The 25383-nt window shown below is 42.2% G+C and overlaps 1 protein-coding gene across 1 annotated transcript in view; it reads right to left on the bottom strand.

The window, feature by feature from the left end:
- The window catches only part of LOC132133379 (Fanconi anemia group A protein), a 34656-nt gene that overhangs the window by 4922 nt on the left and 4351 nt on the right, over positions 1-25383 (bottom strand). The window contains exons 5-30 of the mRNA XM_059546167.1: positions 25310-25383; positions 21766-21833; positions 21561-21664; positions 21263-21391; positions 21180-21216; positions 20598-20710; positions 18498-18574; positions 17456-17597; positions 17252-17385; positions 17016-17126; positions 16773-16868; positions 16630-16689; positions 9806-9888; positions 9669-9729; positions 9300-9349; positions 9125-9201; positions 8068-8163; positions 2791-2909; positions 2134-2204; positions 1834-1933; positions 1578-1762; positions 1409-1502; positions 1149-1322; positions 998-1071; positions 470-598; positions 283-352 (exon numbers count right to left, since the gene is read on the bottom strand). The exon at positions 25310-25383 is cut by the window's right edge and continues 22 nt beyond it. Of these exons, the coding sequence (XP_059402150.1) occupies positions 283-352; positions 470-598; positions 998-1071; positions 1149-1322; positions 1409-1502; positions 1578-1762; positions 1834-1933; positions 2134-2204; positions 2791-2909; positions 8068-8163; positions 9125-9201; positions 9300-9349; positions 9669-9729; positions 9806-9888; positions 16630-16689; positions 16773-16868; positions 17016-17126; positions 17252-17385; positions 17456-17597; positions 18498-18574; positions 20598-20710; positions 21180-21216; positions 21263-21391; positions 21561-21664; positions 21766-21833; positions 25310-25383 (2528 nt within the window). The remainder of the gene's footprint in view (positions 1-282; positions 353-469; positions 599-997; positions 1072-1148; positions 1323-1408; positions 1503-1577; positions 1763-1833; positions 1934-2133; positions 2205-2790; positions 2910-8067; positions 8164-9124; positions 9202-9299; positions 9350-9668; positions 9730-9805; positions 9889-16629; positions 16690-16772; positions 16869-17015; positions 17127-17251; positions 17386-17455; positions 17598-18497; positions 18575-20597; positions 20711-21179; positions 21217-21262; positions 21392-21560; positions 21665-21765; positions 21834-25309) is intronic.

The raw sequence follows: 25383 nt of genomic DNA on the forward strand, positions 1-25383 counted from the left end.
ACACAGAGGTGCAGTATGTACTGACAGCTAGTGGGTGAAATGGTTACTGCAGTGAACAGTTTTTAGATGGATGCGAGGCTTTTACACACACCAAAACAAAATCAGACATTCCGACAAGGAACACACAGTTCCAAATAGAATAACTATAGTGTTGTGTTTCAGAGAAACAAGTATGTGAACTTACGTCTCCTATCCAGAAACATATTATGGTATTTTTATGCTTTAGTATAATAAAAATAGAGCACATGTCTGGTTTGCAAGGAGAATCTAGAGAATGAGCACCTGTAAGAGTGACAGAAGGTCAGGCAGACAGCCATCTGTGAGTTCATGGGCACTTCCTGCTGTCCGTGACCTACACACACACACACACACACACACACACACACACACACACACACACACACACACACACACACGTGTTAAACGCTGCATGAGCGTGATGGTTCCGAGACGGATGAGAGGAACTCACGCTGTGTGTCGGTCGAGAACAGCAGTGATGATGCGAGCGCAGATTCGGGTGACGTCTCCGTCACAGCCTCCATCATGTTCAGACATGTGCAGATAATACTGTTCACATGCCCACTGCTCGTACTCCTGCCTGAGGCAAACACAAGCGTGTCTGGAGCGCGAGTTCATCAACTCCATCGAACAGAAAATCTTCAATCTTCAGACCATCTTCACAACAAACTGATTTCTCTAAACCACGTTTTTGAGTTCAAAGAACAAATTTGTAAACAAAAATCTATTAAACATTTGGGCAAAGAATACACGAACACAGACGTCCATGTAATAGTAATCATTTACATCTTTTCACTGCAGCTCATGTGAAAATCAGTGAAAACCCAGAAGAAAAGACCACGATGCGGTGCAAACATTAATTCATGCGCAACATTTGCCAAAGCACATGCTGCACACCTAGACCCGACTTCATCATGATGACCTCATGCACCGAGAAGCACTAGACGGGGTTTGCTGAGATTTAAGGTCTGTGCTTTACCTCTCCAGGTCTGTCAGTGCGTCTCGGCTCCGCTGAACACCGAGCTCAGATGAGAGCCACTCAGAGAAGGAGAGCTGAGGAAAGAGTGAGAACAGCTCAACACCACACCACATGTCTGTCAGCTGAAGCACACGAGAGGCTCTGAAAGTACCTGATACTGCGGCTGTTTCTTCAGCGATCTGATCTGTGTGTTTCTCCACAGAGCCACAGCAGACTCCTGGACTGTCCCGCTGAGATCAGACGCATCGGTGTGCAGATCAGACTCGTACTCCTCACTCAGGTGCGCTCGAGTCTCTGGGACGAGTCTGGCCATCACATACTGAGCCTGAACACACACACACACACACACACACACATGAACACCCGCACCCTGAGGATCAGATGAGCGACTACAATCAATCGCTTTTGTACCTTTTTATAAAGTGTTTCTGGGATAAAGTGGTGTAGTTCTTCTGACTGAGCATTGGCTCTGCACAGCCCATAAGAGAGAACGGCCACACAGAACCTGAACAGAAACACAACCGTTATCAAACGCTACAGACCCACGCAGCGTTCACATGCTGGAGGTGTGGAGCCGAACCTGAGGCAGAGGGCCATGTGTGAGCGTGTGGAGCAGATCAGAGCATCAGAGAGACACTGGGACACAGAGAGAGCGTCTGCAGAAGAGCCCATCAGCTGCAGCGGAGGACACATGTGTCTGCAGTGATGCAGCTCCACCTGCAGCGCCGCCAGACCCAACACATGAGCCGCACTCAGAGCACTGCCCTGCAAACACACCGCATTACACACCAGCAGACAGACACACAGACAGAAGAAACTAGAGACACAGCAGATACCTGGTGCTGAAGCAGATCCCACAGTCTGTGTATCACAGCTGAGACCAGCCACCTGTGAGCCAGCAGGACCTTCACAAACACACTGGGCCATGAGCCTTGCCTGAGGACAAGCAGTCAACAACACCAACTCATCTTAATGCTCGAGTCCTGACCCACGGGGTAACAACTAGAATGTTCACATACATCATGATAATGGATTTACAAATTATGATTACATATTATATTCATTAGTAGTCAGCCTTGATGATGAAGGCTTAGTCTGAACACACAATGTCTACAGAACTAAGGTGACTGTCAAACCTGTTGGGAGGCTTTACTTTGGACGCGTCCAGTAAACACAGACAGAAGCTGTGTAAGATCAGATTGGTGACCTGAAAGATGTACACTATCAATCATCTTTAACATAAAAATAAAACAGAAAACATTCAGTGCCAGCCTCTTATTTCTGTTCTAGCTCTGAATGTTAGCAGATGAAGTACTTCCATCTGATTTTGAATGGGTTTATCCTGACCGATCGCAGTTCTTGTGTTTGGGTCATTGACCTGTTGGACAGGAAGAATGTTTACTGGCTAGAAGTTGCACTGAATTTGTGCCAGACAATCGCTTCATTTACAGGTCAAAGAGCAAAGATAAGGGTACTAAAGCTGTGTTACAAGATAAAGAGACCGCTTTAGCCTCATTACACAGCAAACGGCTGCATTTACTGACTCGTTCACTGCCATTTCTCTCGCCACCTTTGCTGACCATCAAGTTGTAAAGTGTTGAGTTTCTTGTTAATGTGGCTTGTGTCATAACCTTGTGTCAGCCAGTGTGAGGAGATGGACTATGTGCTTCACAAGCTGAAACTAAACAGCAGATCTAACAACAGACCACCTGAAAAACCCAAGGAGCTGATGATGAACTTGAGCAGAAATAACAGCTGCTTTCTGAAGGAGCAGTAGAAATCTGAGCTCATACAGCAGCGTGTGCTGAATCAGGTGACTCCCGGTTCAGTGTGATGACATCACTTCCTGTCTCTTCATCAGCACGCTCATTCTTCAAGGTCAGAGAGATCCTGGACAGCTGAGCACAAACATCTGGCATGACAAAACAGACAGCAGGCTTTAGAGATCGGTTTTGGGTACAACGAGCTAAAAAAACTTTCCTCAATAGAAGAATATATAAAATAAAAATCCTTAAGGTAAATAATGTTTTGGTCACTTTATTAGTGCCGTCAATTAATAATAATAATAATAATAATAAAACAACTAATTAAAATCACAATTAATTGCTCCATATTTAAAACTTCAGCAATCAGGAAATACCAAAGTTATCAAACGCTAAATTAAATAACATTACAGTTGAACCATTGATGTCACATGGACGATTTTAACGATCAGATTTTAACAATTCTTTTAGGGTCAGAAAGCTCTTGGATTTCATCAAAAATATCTTAATTTGAGTTCTGAAGATAAACGAGGGTCTTACGGGTTTGAAACAACATAAGGGTGAGTAATGACAATTTTCATTTGTGGGTGAACTATTCCTATAAAATTGTACATGTAAGTTTTTGTTATATCTGAGTCCCATCTAAGAAGAAGTGTCTGAAATGCAGTGGTTTTCAGTTCAGTCCTGGTGTTCCTCTGCCCATTAGAGACTTTAAGAGCTGAAGTGGGTCAGAAAAGGTGAAGAGTTATGGGAAACTATGATGCGTGTCAGATCCACGCCATGTTCAGCAGCAGCAGCTCTTAAAGCAGCCAAAAATGTCTTATTAGATTAATTTTGATCGTTCACTTTTATTTTATATCCGTGAGTGCAGTACACGTGCATTCGGTTAGCACTCGTTAGCTTGTCATTAGCGTTTTCATTCGAACCTATCGCTGTTTTCTTTTCTCCTCTCCTCTCTCTCGCTCCAGTTTTTCACAAGTTCATCAAACAACCGCAGTAAGAATATTTCATCAAGCACGGTGAGTAATGGCTTCTCCTATCATTGTTACTTGCACCTCTTGCCACATGTACAGTTTATCTATCTCTGTCGCTGATGAGGGATTCACATGTGATAAATGCAGGGAAATAGTTAGGCTGACAGAGAAGATTTCAGAATTAGAGACACGCATCCAAACTTTAATTGAGGACAGTAAGATGTTAGGGCTCTAGATACGGCTTTGGATGCGTCTAGCTCAGGGATTCCTGTACATTGTTCGGTTCCGGAAACAGAGCCCCAGCAGCAGGGCAACTGGGTGACGCTGAGGCAGCATAGCTTTTGGGGCAGACCTGACCTGTTTAAAAGAGATGGTCTTCATCCCTCCTGGGGTGGCGCCACTCTTCTCTCTAGAAATATGGCAAATAGTCTTAGTGTTTATACTTGACTAACTGGGGCCCAGGTCAGGAAGCAGACAGACTGGCTAAACCAACCGTCTGATAGCTGCCTCCCGTCACAGAGGTCAGTTAATTCTCACCACATAGAGACTCTTTCACCTAGATATCACACTATAGAGACTGTGTCTGTTCCCCGAACTAGAAAATACAAAAAACATCCAAACCAAGTTAAGATTAACAATTTAATTGATGTTCAACAAATAAAAAACAGATGCAATATGGATAAACAAATGATAAAGCTTGGCTTATTGAATATCAGATCCCTTTCTACGAAAACAATCACTGATCATAATATAGATGTACTCTGTTTGACAGAAACCTGGCTAAAACCTGATGATTACATTATTTTAAATGAGTCCACCCCCCAAGATAACAGTTATAAACATGAGCCGCGTCTAAAAGGCAAAGGGGGAGGTGTTGCTTCAATTTATAACAACGTTTTCAGGATTTCTCAGAGGGCAGGCTACAAGTATAACTCGTTTGAAGTAATGGTACTTCATATAACATTATCCAAAGAAACAAATGTTAATGATAAATCCCCTGTTATGTTTGTACTGGCTACTGTATACAGGCCACCAGGGCACCATACAGACTTTATTAAAGAGTTTGGTGATTTTACATCCGAGTTAGTTCTGGCTGCAGATAAAGTTTTAATAGTTGGTGATTTTAATATTCATGTTGATAATAAAAAGATGCATTGGGATCAGCATTTATAGACATTCTGAACTCTATTGGTGTTAGACAACACGTTTCAGGACCTACTCATTGTCGAAATCATACTCTAGATTTAATACTGTCACATGGAATTGATGTTGATAGTCTTGAAATTATTCAGCCAAGTGATGATATCTCAGATCATTATTTAGTTCTGTGCAAAATTCATATAGCCAAAATTGTAAATTCTACTTCTTGTTACAAGTATGGAAGAACCATCACTTCTACCACAAAAGACTGCTTTTTAAGTTATCTTCCTGATGTAACCAAATTCCTTAGCATATCCAAAACCTCAGAAAAACTTGATGATTTAACAGAAACTATGGACTCTCTCTTTTCTAGCACTTTAAATACAGTTGCTCCTTTACGCTTAAGGAAGGTTAAGGAAAACAGTTTGACACCATGGTATAATGAGCATACTCGCACCCTAAAGAGAGCAGCTCGAAAAATGGAGCACAGTTGGAGGAAACAAAACTAGAGGTATTTCGTATTGCTTGGCGGGAAAAGTAACATATCCTACAGAAAAGCATTAAAAACTGCTAGATCTGATTACTTTTCTTCTCTTTTTGAAGAAAACAAACCCCAGGCATTTATTCAATACAGTGGCTAAATTAATGAAAAATAAAGCCTCGACAAGTGTTGACATTTCCCAACATCACAGCAGTAATGACTTTATGAGCTACTATTAGAGATAAAATTGCAACCATTCAGCCGTCAGCTACAGTATCACATCAGAAAGTTCACTATAGACCCCCTGAGGAACAGTTCCACTCATTCTCTACCATAGGAGAGGAAGAATTGTATAAACTTGTTAAATCATCTAAACCAACAACATGTATGTTAGACCCTATACCATCTAAGCTCCTAAAAGAGGTGCTTCCAGAAGTCATAGATCCTCTTCTGACTATTATTAATTCCTCATTGTCATTAGGATATGTCCCCAAAACCTTCACATTGGCTTTTATTAAGCCTCTCATCAAAAAACCACAACTTGACCCCAAAGAAATAGTTAATTATAGACCAATCTCGAATCTCCCTTTTCTGCCCAAGATACTAGAAAAGGTGGTATCCTCACAATTATATTCCTTATTAGAGAAAAATGGTATATGTGAGGATTTCCAGTCAGGATTTAGACCTTATTATAGTACTGAGACTGCTCTTCTTAGAGTTACAAATGATCTGCTCTTATCATCTGATCGTGGGTGTATCTCTCTATTAGTTTTATTGGATCTTAGTGCTGCGTTTGACACAATTTGACCACAACATTCTTTTGCATAGACTTGAATACTTTGTTGGCATCAGTGGAAGTGCATTAAAGCATGGTTTAAATCGTACTCATATGACCGCCATCAGTTCGTAGCAGTGAATGAAGATGTATCATATCGATCACAAGTGCAGTATGGAGTACCTCAAGGCTCAGTACTAGGGCAGCTACTCTTCACGCTTTATATGTTACCCTTGGGAGATATCATCAGGAAACATGGTGTTAGCTTTCACTGTTATGCTGATGACACTCAGCTCTATATTTCTTTGCGGCCCGGTGAAACACACCAATTTGAAAAATGAATGGATTGCATAGTCGATATAAAAAGCTGGATGACGAGTAATTTCTTACTGCTAAATTCTGAAAAAACAGAGGTGTTAATTATAGGACCTAAAAACTCTGCTTGTAATAACCTGGAACACTGTCTAAGACTTGATGGTTGCTCTGTCAACTCTTCGTCATCAGTTAGGAACCTAGGTGTGCTATTTGATCACAATCTTTCCTTAGAAAGCCACGTTTCTAGCATTTGTAAAACTGCATTTTTCCATCTCAAAAATATATCTAAATTACGGCCTATGCTCTCTATGTCAAATGCAGAAATGTTAATCCATGCATTTATAAACTCAAGGTTAGATTATTGTAATGCTTTATTGGGTGGTTGTTCTGCACGCTTAGTAAACAAACTACAGCTAGTCCAAAATGCAGCAGCAAGAGTTCTTACTAGAACCAGGAAGTATGACCATATTAGCCCGGTCCTGTCAACACTGCACTGGCTCCCTATCAAACATTGTATAGATTTTAAAATATTGCTTATTACTTATAAAGCCCTGAATGGTTTAGCACCTCAGTATTTGAATGAGCTCCTGTTACATTATAATCCTCTATGTCCGCTACGTTCTCAAAACTCAGGCAATTTGATAATACCTAGAATATCGAAATCAACTGCGAGCGGCAGATCCTTTTCCTATTTGGTGCCTAAACTCTGGAATAACCTACCTAACATTGTTCGGGAGGCAGACACACTCTTGCAGTTTAAATCTAGATTAAAGACCCATCTCTTTAACCTGGCATACACATAACATACTAATATGCTTTTAATATCCAAATCCGGATTTTTAGGCTGCATTAATTAGGTAAACCGGAACCGGAAACACTTCCCATAACAACCTATGTACTTGCTACATCATTAGAAGAATGGCATCTACGCTAATATTTGTCTGTTTCTCTCTTGTTCCGAGGTCACCGTGGCCACCAGATCCAGTCTGTGTCCAGATCAGAGGGTCACTGCAGTCACCCGGATCCAGTACGTATCCAGACCAGATGGTGGATCCGCACCTAGAAAGGACCTCTACATCCCTGAAAGACAGCGGAGACCAGGACAACTAGAGCCCCAGATACAGATCCCCTGTAAAGACCTTGTCTCAGAGGAGCACCAGGACAAGACCACAGGAAACAGATGATTCTTCTGCACAATCTGACTTTGCTGCAGTCTGGAATTGAACTACTGGTTTCGTCTGGTCAGAGGAGAACTGGCCCCCCAACTGAGCCTGGTTTCTCCCAAGGTTTTTTTCTCCATTCTGTCACCAATGGAGTTTCGGTTCCTTGCCGCTGTCGCCTCTGGCTTGCTTAGTTGGGGACACTTCATCTACAGCGATATCGTTGACTTGATTGCAAATAAATGCACAGACACTATTTAATTGAACAGAGATGACATAACTGAATTCAATGATGAACTGCCTTCAACTGTCATTTTGCATTATTGACACTGTTTTCCTAATGAATGTTGTTCAGTTGCTTTGACGCGATGTATTTTGTTTAAAGCGCTATATAAATAAAGGTGACTTGACTTGACTATATCCTGAATTATCATCATTGTGATAGCTAGAAAATGTGTTTACCCCCGTCAGTGGCCCCATCAGTCATCATTCTCCTCAGATGAAGGAACTGTTCCTGTAGAACCAGCAGGTGATCGTCCTCACTCGACTCAAACACACCTCAACACACACACACACACACATATTAACACAAAAACAGCTCTTAATAGCTGTTTGCTCAATGAAAACTCATTAAACAGGTTACACTGGCTACCAATAGCCACTCACATCAAATTCAAGGTACTGATGCTTGCCTACAAGATGACCACTGCACCTAAATATATACGTGTTCTGTGCTAGACTAACTGAGACTTGTCATGGCACTTGTATACTGTTGTTGACCTGACTGCTTCGGTTGTCCTCATCTGTAAGTCGCTTTGGATAAAAGCATCTGCTAAATGATTAAATGTAAATGTAACTAAACTCACATTGGTCACTACAGAAAAAAAATGGTACGGTTACCAATATATTTCAAGGCATCACAGGCACACCACAAATGCAGAATGTGTACTGTAAAAACAGTAGACTAAATCTCCAGTGAGCTGTGGATGCATAAACCCTGAGCTCCTTTAAACACTGTAATGAACACCAGTCTCACAAGATAATGCATATCAGATACACTGACATCACTGAGAAAATAAATGCTATACAGTTGTGACGAGTGGTGAAGTCAGGTCATTCTGGTAAAAACGAGCGATTCTTTGATTATGGACACTTTTGAATATCTGAAATAATGAAAATGTCACGTGTTGAAGCATGAACTACATGTCCTGGAATGAAGATTTGATCATGACCTTCACTCCTCAGCTGCTACTGTTGTGATTTCAATTAAAATAAATGCACTGCTTGACAATTACACATAATAAAGCTACTCTCAGATTATGATAAACTTCTCTAGGAAAAACTCTGTTGCTTGTTGTAATGGTAATATCAGCAGGATAATATACACATTTTGACACATACACATACATAGCAAATTAATAATAAAAAAAAAGATTTCAATTAAGTAACTTTAAAGTTTTAAATTACTCTTTAAAACTGAAATGATCATCACAGTGAGAGAAGTGGTGTGATGAAGTACCTTCTTTCTGTCTGTACGTCTCTCTCTGACAGGATTCTGTATATGACGTGTACAGGGCGGCGGGAATCTTATCTGCCCTATTCATTTAAAACAAAAACATTTCCAAAACCGTTCAAATGAGGTGAACTGTTCTGTTAAAGTGCATTAATAGATTGTGTAATAAAGTGAAGCCTACTTTCTCAAGGCCTCAATGAACATCATTCTGGCGTCTGACTTCACAGGAAGCTGCAATGAAAAATAAAATCTGATAACCATTAAAAACCAGTTCAACATTTCACTATTGGACCGGCATCCATGAAGCCCTACTGGATCACACAGTCCCTACATAACCTACTGCATAATCTGAATTTATCGCTCAGTTGACATCGTACTGAAAAATAAAAAGTTGTGACATTTGCCAAGAATGGTAACCCATACTCTGAACTGAGCTGCCCACAGCGGGATGTGTGTAGTGTCAGGAAAGGACCTAATGGATGGACAGCTAGATACACATCCTCCATCTAAATCTGGACCGAGTCGACTCAAAGCTGACGATGATACTCACCACACGTGGAGAGAGGAGAGCAGGGAGGAATCGAGACAGGAAATACGGCCTCCTAAAAATACTGAAGACGAAGAAAACCACGCTCACAATACAGTTTCAATAGCTGTGTGTGTGTGTGTGTGTGTGTTTGACAGTACCTGGCCTCGATCACTGTTGCTGGGATCTTACTGGTGGTCATGAAAAGGGTTAAGGCCTTCTCAACATCCTGCTGTGCTGGACACTGAAAATACAACCGTTTAGGGTTGTCAATAAGAGCTGAAAATACTACATTTGCTCAAACACGTCAATTATATTCAAAATTTACCACAAAGTACAAAGTGGTATTTAAAATGTGTATTTTGTTGTAAACTAAATTGCATAACATTGTAAGATCAAAAGATTTACCCCAGGCTCTCAGGACAGTTTCAGTGTCCAAAAGCTGGCTACTGATGTAACTGTTGTTTCTCTGAAATCTGAATCTGCAGGATCTTAGCATCTATAACCAGTGTGGTTTCATTTCTCCTGATGCCAGATATGGTGTTATAGGAGTAGAGGACCCATACCAACATAGTCACGAGGAAAGTTAGAGGGAAAAAAACGGTGAAGTACAGCCAAACTCCCATCCTGAGATGAAGAAACATTGACCTTCTCACTAAAGTACAGGGAGAGGACCATCTCGCTGCAGCACAGGAGTTGTAAAAGTCTAAAAGATTATTCATGTCATGTTTTTCAGATATTATTGTGGTTCATGCTAGTGAGCTCTGGGTAGTTATGTATAAACCATGTATGATTAGAGGAGTCAGTTCACCATGGAGAGGCAGGTATGCCCTTTCTGTAACTGACTCGCATGCTGAAGTCCAAATTGGGAAACTTGGGTGTCGCAGCCAGTGTTAGTACGCAATGTTTTGTATAACTCATTGTGTATTTAGTGAGTCTGTAGAAGTGGAATGTTCTAACAGCATTTTATTGTTGATACTATTTTGGGAAGTTAGTGCACCTAAGGAAGGAAAGACAGATTGGGCCAAAGGATAACACCAGCATCCTCTGCGAGTCATTCCTGCATGAGATGAAAACCAAACTTACCAACCCTTTTCATTGAAGCCACAGCCAGGAAGGAGGCTGCTATTAAGCATTTCCACCTTAGATCTGTATCCTCAAAACGTAGTTGACAAAGAGATTCCAACACCAGAGATAAATTGCACACTGGAGAACCGGAACAGCAAGTAGGTTCGAGGCACTTTGCAGGTGTGCTTTAAAGAGCAGGTCATATGGGTTTTCAAAAAATATCTCTTTTGCAGTTTGTAATTTACCCATTCTTCAATGTAAACAGTTTGCAAAGTTGTTAATCAAAAAAAGTGCATGATATAAATATAGATCAGGTCTCTCAAAAGAAAGAGTAGACTCAGAATCTCCTTAAGTCGTTATATTTTCTAATCTTCAGCCTGTTACTGGTATACGTCACTGGGTAACACATTAGCATAATCTCCTCCTGCTCACGAAATACACACACTCTCAGTGTCGAAAAGATGCTGTGTACCACGATACCAAAACAATACAATTCAAACCTTTTGTTGTGCTCATCGTTTTACAGAGGACTGCTTCTCTAATCTTGCCGTTTATCTTCGTTGTATTCTATCTTCTTTATTTGGACCAACATCAGCATCACCAGCATCACCGAACCACATCCTGTAAGTATGACTGATATGTTATGTGCACATTTTCTCAGTTATTGGGGTCATTAAAACCTACGACATCTAAAACAACCGCAGACTTGGCAACACAGATGGCAGAGCTCGCTAACATGCTTAATTCCTCCTCTTTGTGCAAATCACAACAGGCTTGGCCAGCTGACCAATCAGAGCGGAGTAGGCTTATGGAAAGGAGGGGTTTACAGACATTTAGCTCAGAACTGAATCGAACGAACAGTTTCAAAATCATGGACAAATGACTGTGGCTGAGTCCCAATTCGCCTACTTATACTACGACCTAAAAGTATGTACTTTTTTTGTGAGGAAAAAGTACATACTTTTGAGTGTATAGCAAAAGAGTATGCACGTTCTGGGACATACTTCGATGACGTCATGCAATGTGATCGACAACGTGGTTGCCTAGTTACGCACACCACAACTGTTAACGTTTCATTCATTCTTGTATGTCCAATAAAATTTTATTTACTATTCCCATCTTTTTTTCCTCATCGTTTTTTTTCACAATAAATTTTACAATGTGTTCTTCTACCAAGTTGAGGAGTGAAGAAGCAGGACAGCGTCGTCGTAGAACCAAACGCAGGTCGTTTGTGAGGCGGCTGGTTCTGACATTCATTTGCAATGTGTGTAACGAAAGCTACTTATTTTAAAGTTCAAATATTTAAAGTTTATAGTATAACTATAAAAAAGCTGAGGGCGCAAATCCGCTGCTGCATCCGGCTGCCATGTTTACATCACCGCAAAGCCATTGCAAAGCTCCTCCCTCCCGCACGCAATGGGTTGTGGGCAATATTAGCACTCAGAGTGTGCATTGATCTGCACTTCGAATTCTAACTGGAAATAGTAGACCATCCGGGTATCTTTGGAATACTCTTTTCAACATAGTACGATTTGGGACGTACTAATTCTAGTTTCGCATACTATTTAGAACGGATAGAATTGGGACTCAGCGTGTGTGTCATTTGGTGTCGCTGTTGGACAGTGTTTTTTCTACTTCCTGTTGGCCTTCTGTAGCTAATCGTAGCTCTGTGTAGCTGTTTTTATTTTTTTTATTTTTTTTCTCTAGAATCTTTATCTTACTATCACTCTCTGTTTTTTAAGTGATAAAATATAACTTAATTCACACCATATTTCTGATATTATCGATCAATCTCATCAGATTAACTTTGATCGTTCACTTTTATTTTATATCCGTGAATGCAGTACACCTGCATTGCGTTAGCACTCGTTAGCTTGTCATTAGCGTTTTCATTCGAACCTATCGCTGTTTTCTTTTCTCCTCTCCTCTCTCTCGCTCCAGTTTTTCACAAGTTCATCAAACAACAGCAGTAAGAATATTTCATCAAGCACGGTGCGTAATGGCTTCTCCTGTTATTGTTACTTGCACCTCTTGCCACATGTACAGTTTATCTATCTCTGTCGCTGATGAGGGATTCACATGTGATAAATGCAGGGAAATAGTTAGGCTGACAGAGAAGATTTCAGAATTAGAGACACGCATCCAAACTTTAATTGAGGACAGTAAGAATGTTAGGGCTCTAGATACGGCTTTGGATGCGTCTAGCTCAGGGATTCCTGTACATTGTTCGGTTCCGGAAACAGAGCCTCTGCAGCAGGGCAACTGGGTGACGGTGAGGCAGCGTAGTCGTGCTTTTAGGGTGTGCTTTTCACTTTTTGTAAATAATATGATCACTGATCATAATATAGATGTGCTCTGTTTGACAGAAACCTGGCTAAAACCTGATGATTACATTATTTTAAATGAGTCCACCCCCCAAGATCACTGTTATAAACATGAGCCGCGTCTAAAAGGTAAAGGGGGAGGCGTTGCTTCAATTTATAACAACGTTTTCAGGATTTCTCAGAGGGCAGGCTTCAAATATAACTCGTTTGAAGTAATGGTGCTTCATATAACTAAGGCTGTCACTTTTGTGAAAAAATCATTTTCGATTTTTAAGACATAAGTGTTCATTGAATCGATTGTAAAATCGATTTTCCATGTCTAAAAAAAAAAAAGTTTTCCTTTTTCAACGTCAAATAATGGACAAACGTAAAGAGAGCGCTGGAAACGCACAAGTCAGCAATATTTCTTATTTGTTGACATGAAGTTTCGTGCAGAATAACAAACAGCAACAGGAGTGCAACATTCTCGAAAAAATACATATGCAGAGGGGACGGCAGCCATAACAAAAGAAAAACATCACTGCAGGCTTCAACTTGGCTGCATTTATGATTTAGGCAATTCAAAAATCTCCAAGATTATTTTAAATAATGATTCAATCCATTTCAAACAACTTTTCAAAAAATTAAACTTTAAATGGACTTGAGAACAGGCCAAGTGTGTTTCTTTATTGAACGTAACCGACACTTAGGCTAGGCGGCACTGGGCAGGCATAATGAAATGCGCAAAAAGGCTAGGGCCATTACAAATTTATTGGACAGGAAAACAAGTCGATCGACATTTTCGGGGGCCAGAGCAGAGCGTTTTTTATTCACTATATGTCCAGCTGTAGAGAAGACCGCACTGATGTCCCAGGGACACTCAGGTACAGCTGCTCAAGGTGGGGGTATTACTGCCAATTCTCCACCACAAAAGCCGGTCGCTGTCAGCTTGCAATGGTCCTTTTCATAACTCAGAATCTCCTGTAACTAGATGCGCGAATGAGGCGAATTCGCGTCTACCGCGCCGCGAAACCTCCAGACACGCGTAAATGCGTCTTTACATTGAAATCATTCGCGCCAGACGCTCTATTAGCATTTGGTGTGAACGCAGCTGCTTTCGACGTCACTGGGCCTTATAGGTGCGTAAAATTGCTGGGGTTTTTCTGTCTAGCTTTCGCAACGTATACTGCACTTTCGGAATTCTTTATATTCTTTTTCTGCTTGTTTGTGAGTTGTTACATCTATATTTTTTAATTGTTTAATTCTTTTGACATTAATAGTGTACATTTTTGGTTAAAATCGATTCCCTATTTTAATTTTCGAAACTTTTTTTGGTTGGTCCGATCGATTGTGCAATCGATTTTCAAACTAAAAGTGAAAGCCCTACATATAACATTACCCAGAGAAACAAATGTTAATGATAAATCCCCCGTTATGTTTGTACTGGATACTGTATACAGGCCACCAGGGCACCATACAGACTTTATTAAAGAGTTTGGTGATTTTACATCCGAGTTCTGGCTGCAGATAAAGTTTTAATAGTTGGTGATTTTAAGATCCATTTTACAATCTATAGTTAAAAGCACTGTATAAATATAGGTGACTTGACTTGTTCAGTATTGCCAAAACCCAAGAATCAGACATTATGCTTTTCCAGTAACTCCTATGTGCTGTAAATCCTAGAAACTCTAGAATTTCAGGCTTTGAGATTCTGCCTTTTGATATTATGGGGGAGTGCTGACACCGATGCCTTGAGGCATGGCGTATGTGGACATCGTCAGAACTAGGAGATCTCACAGGTGATGAGTAAGTGCTGTTGGCATTTTAATATTCACAGTATGTTGCACTTGTGTTTGCTGATGGGTGTTTAGCTGTGTCCTTGGACCAAAGAACTATCCAGGAATGATCGGTAGGACTCTCAGGGTCTTTTTACAATTCTTTGGGAACTTGGCTTGAGCGAGCCAAAATTAATCTGCAAACAGTGTTCCCAGCCAGTGTAATGTAGTCACAGACTCGTACGCTTTTTCAGAAAACAATTTCATCCATTACACCAGAGCAGGAAACTGGTAAATTATACAATACAATGGTCAAAGTGCAAGCAGTCTTGGAATACTTCTTGGCCATCTCAGAGGTTGCAGTTCAGTAGGAAAGCAGTCTCCGGATGCACCGACCTCCGGATAAACCGCAAAGTGTGTGTACAGGCTCCCATTTAGTAGTCTAAAAAACACCCATTGCTAGGATTGACAGGCATGGTGTATGACGCAAACAACAAATACAAAAAAATCTTTCAACAAAAGAAAGTTGATGAAAGAAAAAAAACTTATTGATAAAGTAGAGATAAGGAAAAGTTCAATGCAAATGATTGTGCCATTATGATGGGAATAATGGGGCAATCAAACAGCTCGTAACTCGACAGAGGATCTATGATGTGCAAAAAATTAGCAAGAAACAAACATAAAAATGAAACTGTTACTGCAATAGCCAATGCAACTGTGTGAGTGTCAACCCCCAAAACCCAAAGGAAAGTGGCACCCATCCAATCCATAATAAGACAAAACAAACCGTCACAGCTTGAGAAGGTAAATTTACCACACGTGATGATGTGATGGACCTGAAAACACCACAACCTAATCCAAAGCTGAGAAAGTGAAAGATTAGCCTCTAAAATAACACCATCTTTGTCAGTCAGGAGGAATGAAGACCTTGTTGTGGAAAACGGATTTCTTGAAATAAAAGTGAATATACTATTGTAATACAATGTTGTGAATTCTTTATGCTTCAGTCTTTCATTGTTCACATTTTAGTGTGTTATGAAAAGACTGAATTCATAAATATTGACTTAGCACAAACTATAACTTTCATTATCAAGTTCACTTGTGCATTTGTGTAATTTTGCACAGAAGCCAGTTCTAATATTACATTTATATTGTGTATATGGCTTATTAATCTAATGTTTATAGGATGACTTAATCCATTAGTAAAGCTGTTCAGTCTTGCTCAGCCCAAACCCTGACTATGACTGGATTGTATAAAACAATAGTACAGTCATGGCCAAAAGTACTGGCAGTGACAAATTTGTTATGCAAAGTTTGATGCTTCAGTATTACCATTTGTTTTTTGACTGGTTTCTATAGTACTATGCTAAAAAGTTTTATAATAAATAAAAGCTCTTATTGGCAAAAACATTCAATATATGCAAACAGTTGATGTTTACAGTTTGGACCCTTTTTTGCAAATTCGCTCGGTCATGCTGGATATTAGCTTCTGGGACAAATCCTGACTGATGGCGATCCATTTATGCTTTTATTAGTTCTCCAGTTTTTTATTAGTTTAACCACAGGTTCTCTATTATGGCGTTATTTTTGAGCCTCAATCCTGAGCGAGTAATTGTACGTTTTGAGCACAGAGAACTATATTTTGCAAGCACATTACATTTATATTTTGAACAGAAATTAACAAATCGCAAAAAAAAAAACCCAAAAAAATCGCTTGAGCAAAGAAAAAGCGATTCCGTTCTCAATAAATGTATTTGCTTGTTTGCTACTATCCATATTAACGTGCAGTAATAACCCCTCTCACGCAGTTTACTCACTCGCAGCATTTACATGACTTACTTCAACCACACCAGCAGATCCATTCACCACCTCGAAGATCCCCGTCTCCTCCAGCGAGACCTGCACACACACACACACACACTGCAGTTAGTGCAGCACAAACACATCCATTTCTGTGCAGTGGAATGATGAACGTTTCAGACCTTCAGATCTCTCAGTCGTGTCTTGGCAAGGCTGATGTATTCCTGCAGAAGAGAGCGATACTTTCCTCCGATGTACGGAGGATGCATCACATGAACCTTAAGAACAAGTAGAGGAATGACAGGAAATATGAAGGGAGATCAGTCCTCAGCTTCACCAGTGAGGACAAAGACATTACAAGGTTTTTGACATTTAATTGGTATTGGGTTGCACTGAGATCACAGATCCCTGAGTGTGTGTCTGACCTTTAGATACTGTGGTGGCTCATAAGGGACCAGGTCTGACAGGAACTTCAGGAGAAACGCAGTGGACTTCTTGCTTTTAGCATGATAACCGCTGGAGCCACCAAAGGACAACTAATAAAGCAAAATCACCACCAATAAATTAAACACCAGGCAGAAGAAAAACACAAAATATTTCAAATTTAGGTAAAGGCTACTAAAGTGTTTAATATGTGAGTGTTTGGAGACAAAGCACAGACTTTAAACCAATCACTGTATGAGGGAAAGACAGCGGGACCCTCGAGAGACGCCTGACGGGCCAACAGGAACAACGTTATCATCTTCTCCACATCGTAGCGGTCAAATGCTGATCTCAGCAGCCTGGACAGCAGGTCTGAACACAGACACAAACACTGCATGACCTGTGATTACTCCCTCAGAAGCTGAAGAGCGTCGGCGTGTACCTGTGAGGCAGCTCTGTGTCTGACCGTGATATATCAGCAGATGAGACAGACACGAGAGAACGTGACGCCAGTTCACCTCATGAGTCTCTAAGACCTGCTGCATCTGACTCAGCACACACTCCACACTGAACACAACACACACCTGACAGACGGGACACAGCGGACACAACATGTCAGGAAGAATGATGGGACTTAGAAAGATATGGATGAAGTCAGAGCCTGTAACTGATCAGGTTTAGGACACAGGTAGTAATGAGACAGAGTTGTGTGTTCAGCATCAGTGTCATTGAGTGTTAAAGGAGTTCACCTACAGAATAAACATTTCCTGATCATTTACTCACCCCCATGTCATCCAAGATTTTCATGTCTTTCTGTCTTCAGTTGCAGAGAAATTCATGTTTTTGAGGAAAAAATTACTTCAACGGGGACCAACGGCTGAAGATCAAATTGCATTTTCAGTTCGCTCTTCATCTGTGTGTCGGGTAGGGTGAAAAATCACATTTTCTCCTCCAACTTCAAAATCATCTGACATTGTGTTTTACCTTTTGTAAAGGGCATTTGACTTTCTTTGCACGTTAGTTTTGTGGTTGGTACTTTGCCCTTCATCACTCATGATGTTTCCAATGTGTGAAGTCCAGCTAGTGCAAGATGAGCATTTGTGGTCAAAAAGTATATGAATTATTAAAAAAAATGAGAACATGACATATGGTTTTGCTAGATAAGACTCTTATTCTTCGGCTGGGACTGTGTAGAGCTCTTTGAAGCTGTACTGAAACTGCTGGACCCCATTGAAGTCCATTATATGGAGAAAACCCCTGGGATGTTTTCCTCAGAAACCTGAATTTCTTTGCGACTGAAGACAGAAAGACATGAACGTCTTAGAAGACCTGGGTGCAAGTAAGTTATCAGGAAATGTTCATTCTGGAAGTGAACTAGTCCTTTAAGGAACACTCTTGATCTGAGCTCAAGGCAAATCACTCTGAATCAGCTCAGGTTACTCTGTGTGTAGAGAATAGGTTCAAAGAGTATAAAAGTCATTTACCTTCGAAAAAAGAGCCGTCAATAATGGAAGCGTTTTAGCAAAGCTCCATTCACTCTGCACAGCGATGACATCTGACACTACACAAATCACAATCATAAGCAATTACATAGACTTCAAACTGCTACAAAGATAAATCACAAACTGAAAAGAGCAGGGCTGGGTATCGAGTTCGATACTTTTTAGGCACAGACAAAAATTGCCTCTATACCATCGAGTATCAAAAAACATCTTGTTATTCGGTACCAAATTTTGAAACCTAAGGAGTTAATCTATTCAACGTCAGTGAGCCAGTAAGCATGAAGCATGCTGGATGTGCCCAAATCAAGGGCTGTGGTGTCTTCTAATATTCATTGATTAATATGGCGAATAGGGGTGCACCAGTGTAAAAGGAGTAGAAATTATAATTATGCCTAAGCTACGCGTTTTAAAATGAAACAAAAAACAAAAAACAATAGTGTAAACATAACCTAAAAGATGTGAAAAAACTGAAAACCACTTGAACTATAAAAATTATTTGCACTGATTTATTTTGTTGATCACATTTTGTTCCTGTGCGCAGTGGCTCTGGAGATGAGACTTTGAGTCGGTAAAAACATCAACAAACTGAAAAAAATTACCCAAAGTTATAACCAAAAACGGATTTCATAAAATTAGAATTGAAAAAGTATCGTTCCGTATCGGAAGTGGAAGTCAAGGTATCGGTATCGATCTTGACCGCTGTTGAATGATACCCAGCCCTAGAAGAGTGGTTCCTGACACACTGTGTAGATTAGTTTTCAGTGTCTCTTCCTGCAGATCTGGAAGTACGTCATTAACAATTACTCAAAGGATTTGTTTAAAGGGGTCATATGACTTTGCTAAAAAGAACATTATTTTGTGTATTTGGTGTAATGCAATTGGTTTATGCGGTTTAAGCTTTAAAAACACATTATTTTGCCTTCTGAGACGTGTCTATCTTTTACAAAGCTCATCGTCCTGAAAAGCGAGGTGTGCTCTGATTGGCCAGCTGTCCAGTGTGTTGTGATTGGCTGAATACCTCAAGCGTGTGACGGAAATGTTACGCCCCTTACTGTACTGTGATGCCCTGTGTCCCGATGCGACGAGACAAAACCAATAAAACCCCTTACAAACATGACATCTGTTGCATCCAGTGGGGACATAATTACTGATTATAATAACTTACGTTGTGTTTTTATGCATATGGGGCCATGTAAACATAAAACCATATCTGCATTTGTGATTGGAGAAACAACAATCAAAAAGCTCTACTCTACACTGCTCAAAACTCACATTTGAATCATCAGTGGCAAATTATTTAAACATAAAAAAATGCTGTGAGTCAGAACAGCCGGCCCTGTAGTCTACTCTACCAGGAAACAGTCCTCCATAAACCGTGCTGCACACATCTGAATATTTGGGTTGAACTGTTCTGGAACAGTGTTGTAACTGATCTCTAGTTGTGTCCTCTTTTGGAAGGACAAACAAAGTAGATTCGCTTCAATCAAACACAGCTTCTCCACGACATGACGCCGGCGGAAACAGAGAGAATAAAAGGTACGCCTTCTTTCTTTTCTTGAACATTTGTGCGGTGTTATGCAAATCTTCCCACACAGTGATGTAGACGTGTGGAGGCGTGTTAGAGTGTGGGGGGGGGGGGGTCTTAACTTTAATAAAGAATATCTCTTTGGGTTTGAGACCTCAGTCTTAGCAACTTTACAGATCTTATCTATGCACAAACAGCTTGTAACACTCCAAAGAGAAAGGAAAACTTGAAATTGCATCATATGACCCCTTTAAAACTACTGGAACCATTTAATTGGTTTAGCAGAAACACTTCTGGTTAACTTCTTGTTTATTGAGCGGTCACCGTCATGCTGAGGTACAGAAAGTCTAAACTACAGCACTCTTGTCTGTGTGATCTTACTCAAATACAGATTGGCAGGACGTTAGACTGTCAGCACACCAAAGCATCTCTAAGCTGTGTTTCTAAAACTCATACTGTACCGTCATGTTCTGTGTGTGCGGTTCACTTGTTTAGAGATGAAACAACATAAAACATGAAGGCAACAGATACAAGAAATAAATCAGAGAGAGTCTCACCTTTAAACACGGGTCGGTGTGTAAGGACACGCATGAGTGTGTGTGTGAAGAACCGCTGCACTGTGTCTTGAGTAACACAGCCAGCAAACACTGAGACGTCAAACACCTGAAGCCTACAGAATCACAATCAGCACACAAGCAGTCTGTGTCCTGCTACAAACATGAAGAACATTTAAGACTAAGAATAAATAAAGACGTGTGCATCTGTAACAGATCTGTGCATTATTTACTGTTTATACAGCTGTATAAATGAAAATGTGTTTACATAATACTTGAGAGAAAGGCAATAATTAGTTATTAAGAAGAGAATTAGAGAATAAATGTGGTCATTTCTGTTTGAGCTGGAGATGGCATGAAGACAAACTGTTTTTACTGACTTCTACCAAATCACCATAAACCTCCAACAAATGCTAATGAAGATGAAAAAGAAAGAAAGAAATATCTTTGGTGTATTTAAAAGAAATTAAATCACAAGCACACTAAAATAACAGATAAAAAAGTCATTGAAACTGAATGCCCCATAACCATTTAAACCTCTAATCATATAGTTTTATTGAATAATTATTCACTCAGAACATTTACCAGAAGCCAGCGGCTGACGTGTGTGAGTCCAGCAGCCCTGAAGATCAAACACACATGTGAGCCACACATTAACCGAGGTGTAGATGTCCCAGTGTGCTTCAGCGTGATGTGAGTCTTACATGAGATCATGGCGTCCAGGATCCAGCAGCACGTCTGACAGAGTTCATGACTGGAGTCCTCGAACGCCCTCCGCACCAGAACACACACCACAGCTGCCAAGAACAGCACAACCTCATCCAAAACACTGTGTGCACACTCACACCATGCCACGCTTTAACATCAATGACACGTCACACACTGGAGGAGGTACTACAGGTCATTATTTAAACACTGTATCTACGTCTATCTTTACGAGGCTCAGTGAAGAACAACACTTCTTACCCGAGAGGATCTGATGCTGTATCTGATGGTCATCCGGGGAGGTTTTCATGGACGCACACAAAGCTTTCAGCTGATCAGTGATCCATGATCTCACAGCTGCATCTCTGCTCACCACACACACACACACACACACCACACACACACACACACATCACTACAGAACGGCTGATCATCATTGATCTCCCGTATCTCATGACTGCAATACCTTTCCAGCATGAAGTCCAGCGTGAGGATGTTGTGAGTGTGCAGATGATAAATCACCTCCAGCACGGGCTGTGTGCACATAAACACACACACACACACACACACCTGTCAGTGCAGTCTCACTCTCTCACACACACACACACACACACACACCTGTCAGTGCAGTCTCACTCTCACTCTCACACACACACACACACACACACCTGTCAGTGCAGTCTCACTCTCACTCTCACACACACACACACACACCTGTCAGTGCAGTCTCACTCTCACTCTCACACACACACACACACACACACACACACACCTGTCAGTGCAGTCTCACTCTCACTCTCACACACACACACACACACCTGTCAGTGCAGTCTCACTCTCACTCTCACACACACACACACACACCTGTCAGTGCAGTCTCACTCTCACTCTCACACACACACACACACACACACACACACACACACACCTGTCAGTGCAGTCTCACTCTCACTCTCACACACACACACACACACACACACCTGTCAGTGCAGTCTCACTCTCACTCTCACACACTCACACACACACACACACACACACACACCTGTCAGTGCAGTCTCACTCTCACTCTCACACACACACACACACACACACACACACACACACACACACACACCTGTCAGTGCAGTCTCACTCTCACTCTCACACACACACACACACACACACACACACACCTGTCAGTGCAGTCTCACTCTCTCTCACACACACACCTGTCAGTGCACACACACACACACACACACACACACACACCTGTCAGTGCAGTCTCACTCTCACTCTCACACACACACACACACACACACACACACACCTGTCAGTGCAGTCTCACTCTCTCACACACACACACACACACACACACACACACACACACCTGTCAGTGCAGTCTCACTCTCTCTCACACACACACCTGTCAGTGCACACACACACACACACACACACACACACCTGTCAGTGCAGTCTCACTCTCACACACACACACACACACACACACACACACACACCTGTCAGTGCAGTCTCACTCTCTCTCACACACACACCTGTCAGTGCACACACACACACACACACACACACACACACACACCTGTCAGTGCAGTCTCACTCTCACACACACACACACACACACACACACACACACACACCTGTCAGTGCACACACACACACACACACACACACACACACACACACGTCAGTGCAGTCTCACTCTCTCACACACACACCTGTCAGTGCGCACACACACACACACACACACACACACACACACACACCTGTCAGTGCAGTCTCACTCTCACTCTCACACACACACACACACACACCTGTCAGTGCAGTCTCACTCTCACACACACACACACACACACACACACACACCTGTCAGTGCAGTCTCACTCTCACTCTCACACACACACACACACACACACACCTGTCAGTGCAGTCTCACTCTCACACACACAGACACACACACACACACACACACCTGTCAGTGCAGTCTCACTCTCACTCTCACACACACACACACACACACACACACACACACACCTGTCAGTGCAGTCTCACTCTCACACACACAGACACACACACACACACACACACCTGTCAGTGCAGTCTCACTCTCACTCTCACACACACACACACACACACTCACACACACACACCTGTCAGTGCAGTCTCACTCTCACACACACACACACACACACACACACACCTGTCAGTGCAGTCTCACTCTCACACACACACACACACACACACACACACACACCTGTCAGTGCAGTCTCACTCTCACTCTCACACACACACACACACACACCTGTCAGTGCAGTCTCACTCTCACTCTCACTCTCACACACACACACACACACACCTGTCAGTGCAGTCTCACTCTCTCACACACACACCTGTCAGTGCACACACACACACACACACACACACACACCTGTCAGTGCAGTCTCACTCTCACACACACACACACACACACACACACCTGTCAGTGCAGTCTCACTCTCACACACACACACACACACACACACACACACAGACACACACACACACACACACACACACACACACCTGTCAGTGCAGTCTCACTCTCACACACACACACACACACACACACACACACACCTGTCAGTGCAGTCTCACTCTCACTCTCACACACACACACACACACACACCTGTCAGTGCAGTCTCACTCTCACTCTCACACACACACACACACACACACACACACACACACACACCTGTCAGTGCAGTCTCACTCTCTCTCACACACACACACACACACACACACACACACACACACACCTGTCAGTGCAGTCTCACTCTCACTCTCACACACACACACACACACACACACACACACACCTGTCAGTGCAGTCTCACTCTCACACACTCACACACACACACACACACACACACACACACACACACACACCTGTCAGTGCAGTCTCACTCTCACTCTCACACACACACACACACACACACACACACACACACACACACACACACACCTGTCAGTGCAGTCTCACTCTCTCTCACACACACACCTGTCAGTGCACACACACACACACACACACACACACACACACACACACACCTGTCAGTGCAGTCTCACTCTCACACTCTCACACACACACACACACCTGTCAGTGCAGTCTCACTCTCACACTCTCACACACACACACACACACACACCTGTCAGTGCAGTCTCACTCTCACTCTCACACACACACACACACACACACACACACACACACACACACACACACACACACACCTGTCAGTGCAGTCTCACTCTCTCTCACACACACACCTGTCAGTGCACACACACACACACACACACACACACACACACACACACACACACACACCTGTCAGTGCAGTCTCACTCTCACACTCTCACACACACACACACACCTGTCAGTGCAGTCTCACTCTCACACTCTCACACACACACACACACCTGTCAGTGCAGTCTCACTCTCACACACACACACACACACACACACCTGTCAGTGCAGTCTCACTCTCACACACACACACACACACACACACACACACACACCTGTCAGTGCAGTCTCACTCTCACACTCTCACACACACACACACACACACCTGTCAGTGCAGTCTCACTCTCTCTCACACACACACACACACACACACACCTGTCAGTGCAGTCTCACTCTCTCTCACACACACACACACACACACACACACACACACACACACACACACACACCTGTCAGTGCAGTCTCACTCTCACACTCTCACACACACACACACACCTGTCAGTGCAGTCTCACTCTCACACTCTCACACACACACACACACACCTGTCAGTGCAGTCTCACTCTCACACACACACACACACACACACACACACACACACACACACACACACCTGTCAGTGCAGTCTCACTCTCACACTCTCACACACACACACACACACACACACCTGTCAGTGCAGTCTCACTCTCTCTCACACACACACACACACACACACACACACACACACACACACACACCTGAAGCTTCCAGTAATCCTGCCAGAGGAGCTCGGGACTCAGTAATCCAGCGGACACCAGCGCTTGGGCTGACT

This window comes from Carassius carassius, chromosome 50 (genome assembly GCF_963082965.1).
Source record: "Carassius carassius chromosome 50, fCarCar2.1, whole genome shotgun sequence".
Taxonomy (NCBI): Eukaryota; Metazoa; Chordata; class Actinopteri; order Cypriniformes; family Cyprinidae; genus Carassius; species Carassius carassius.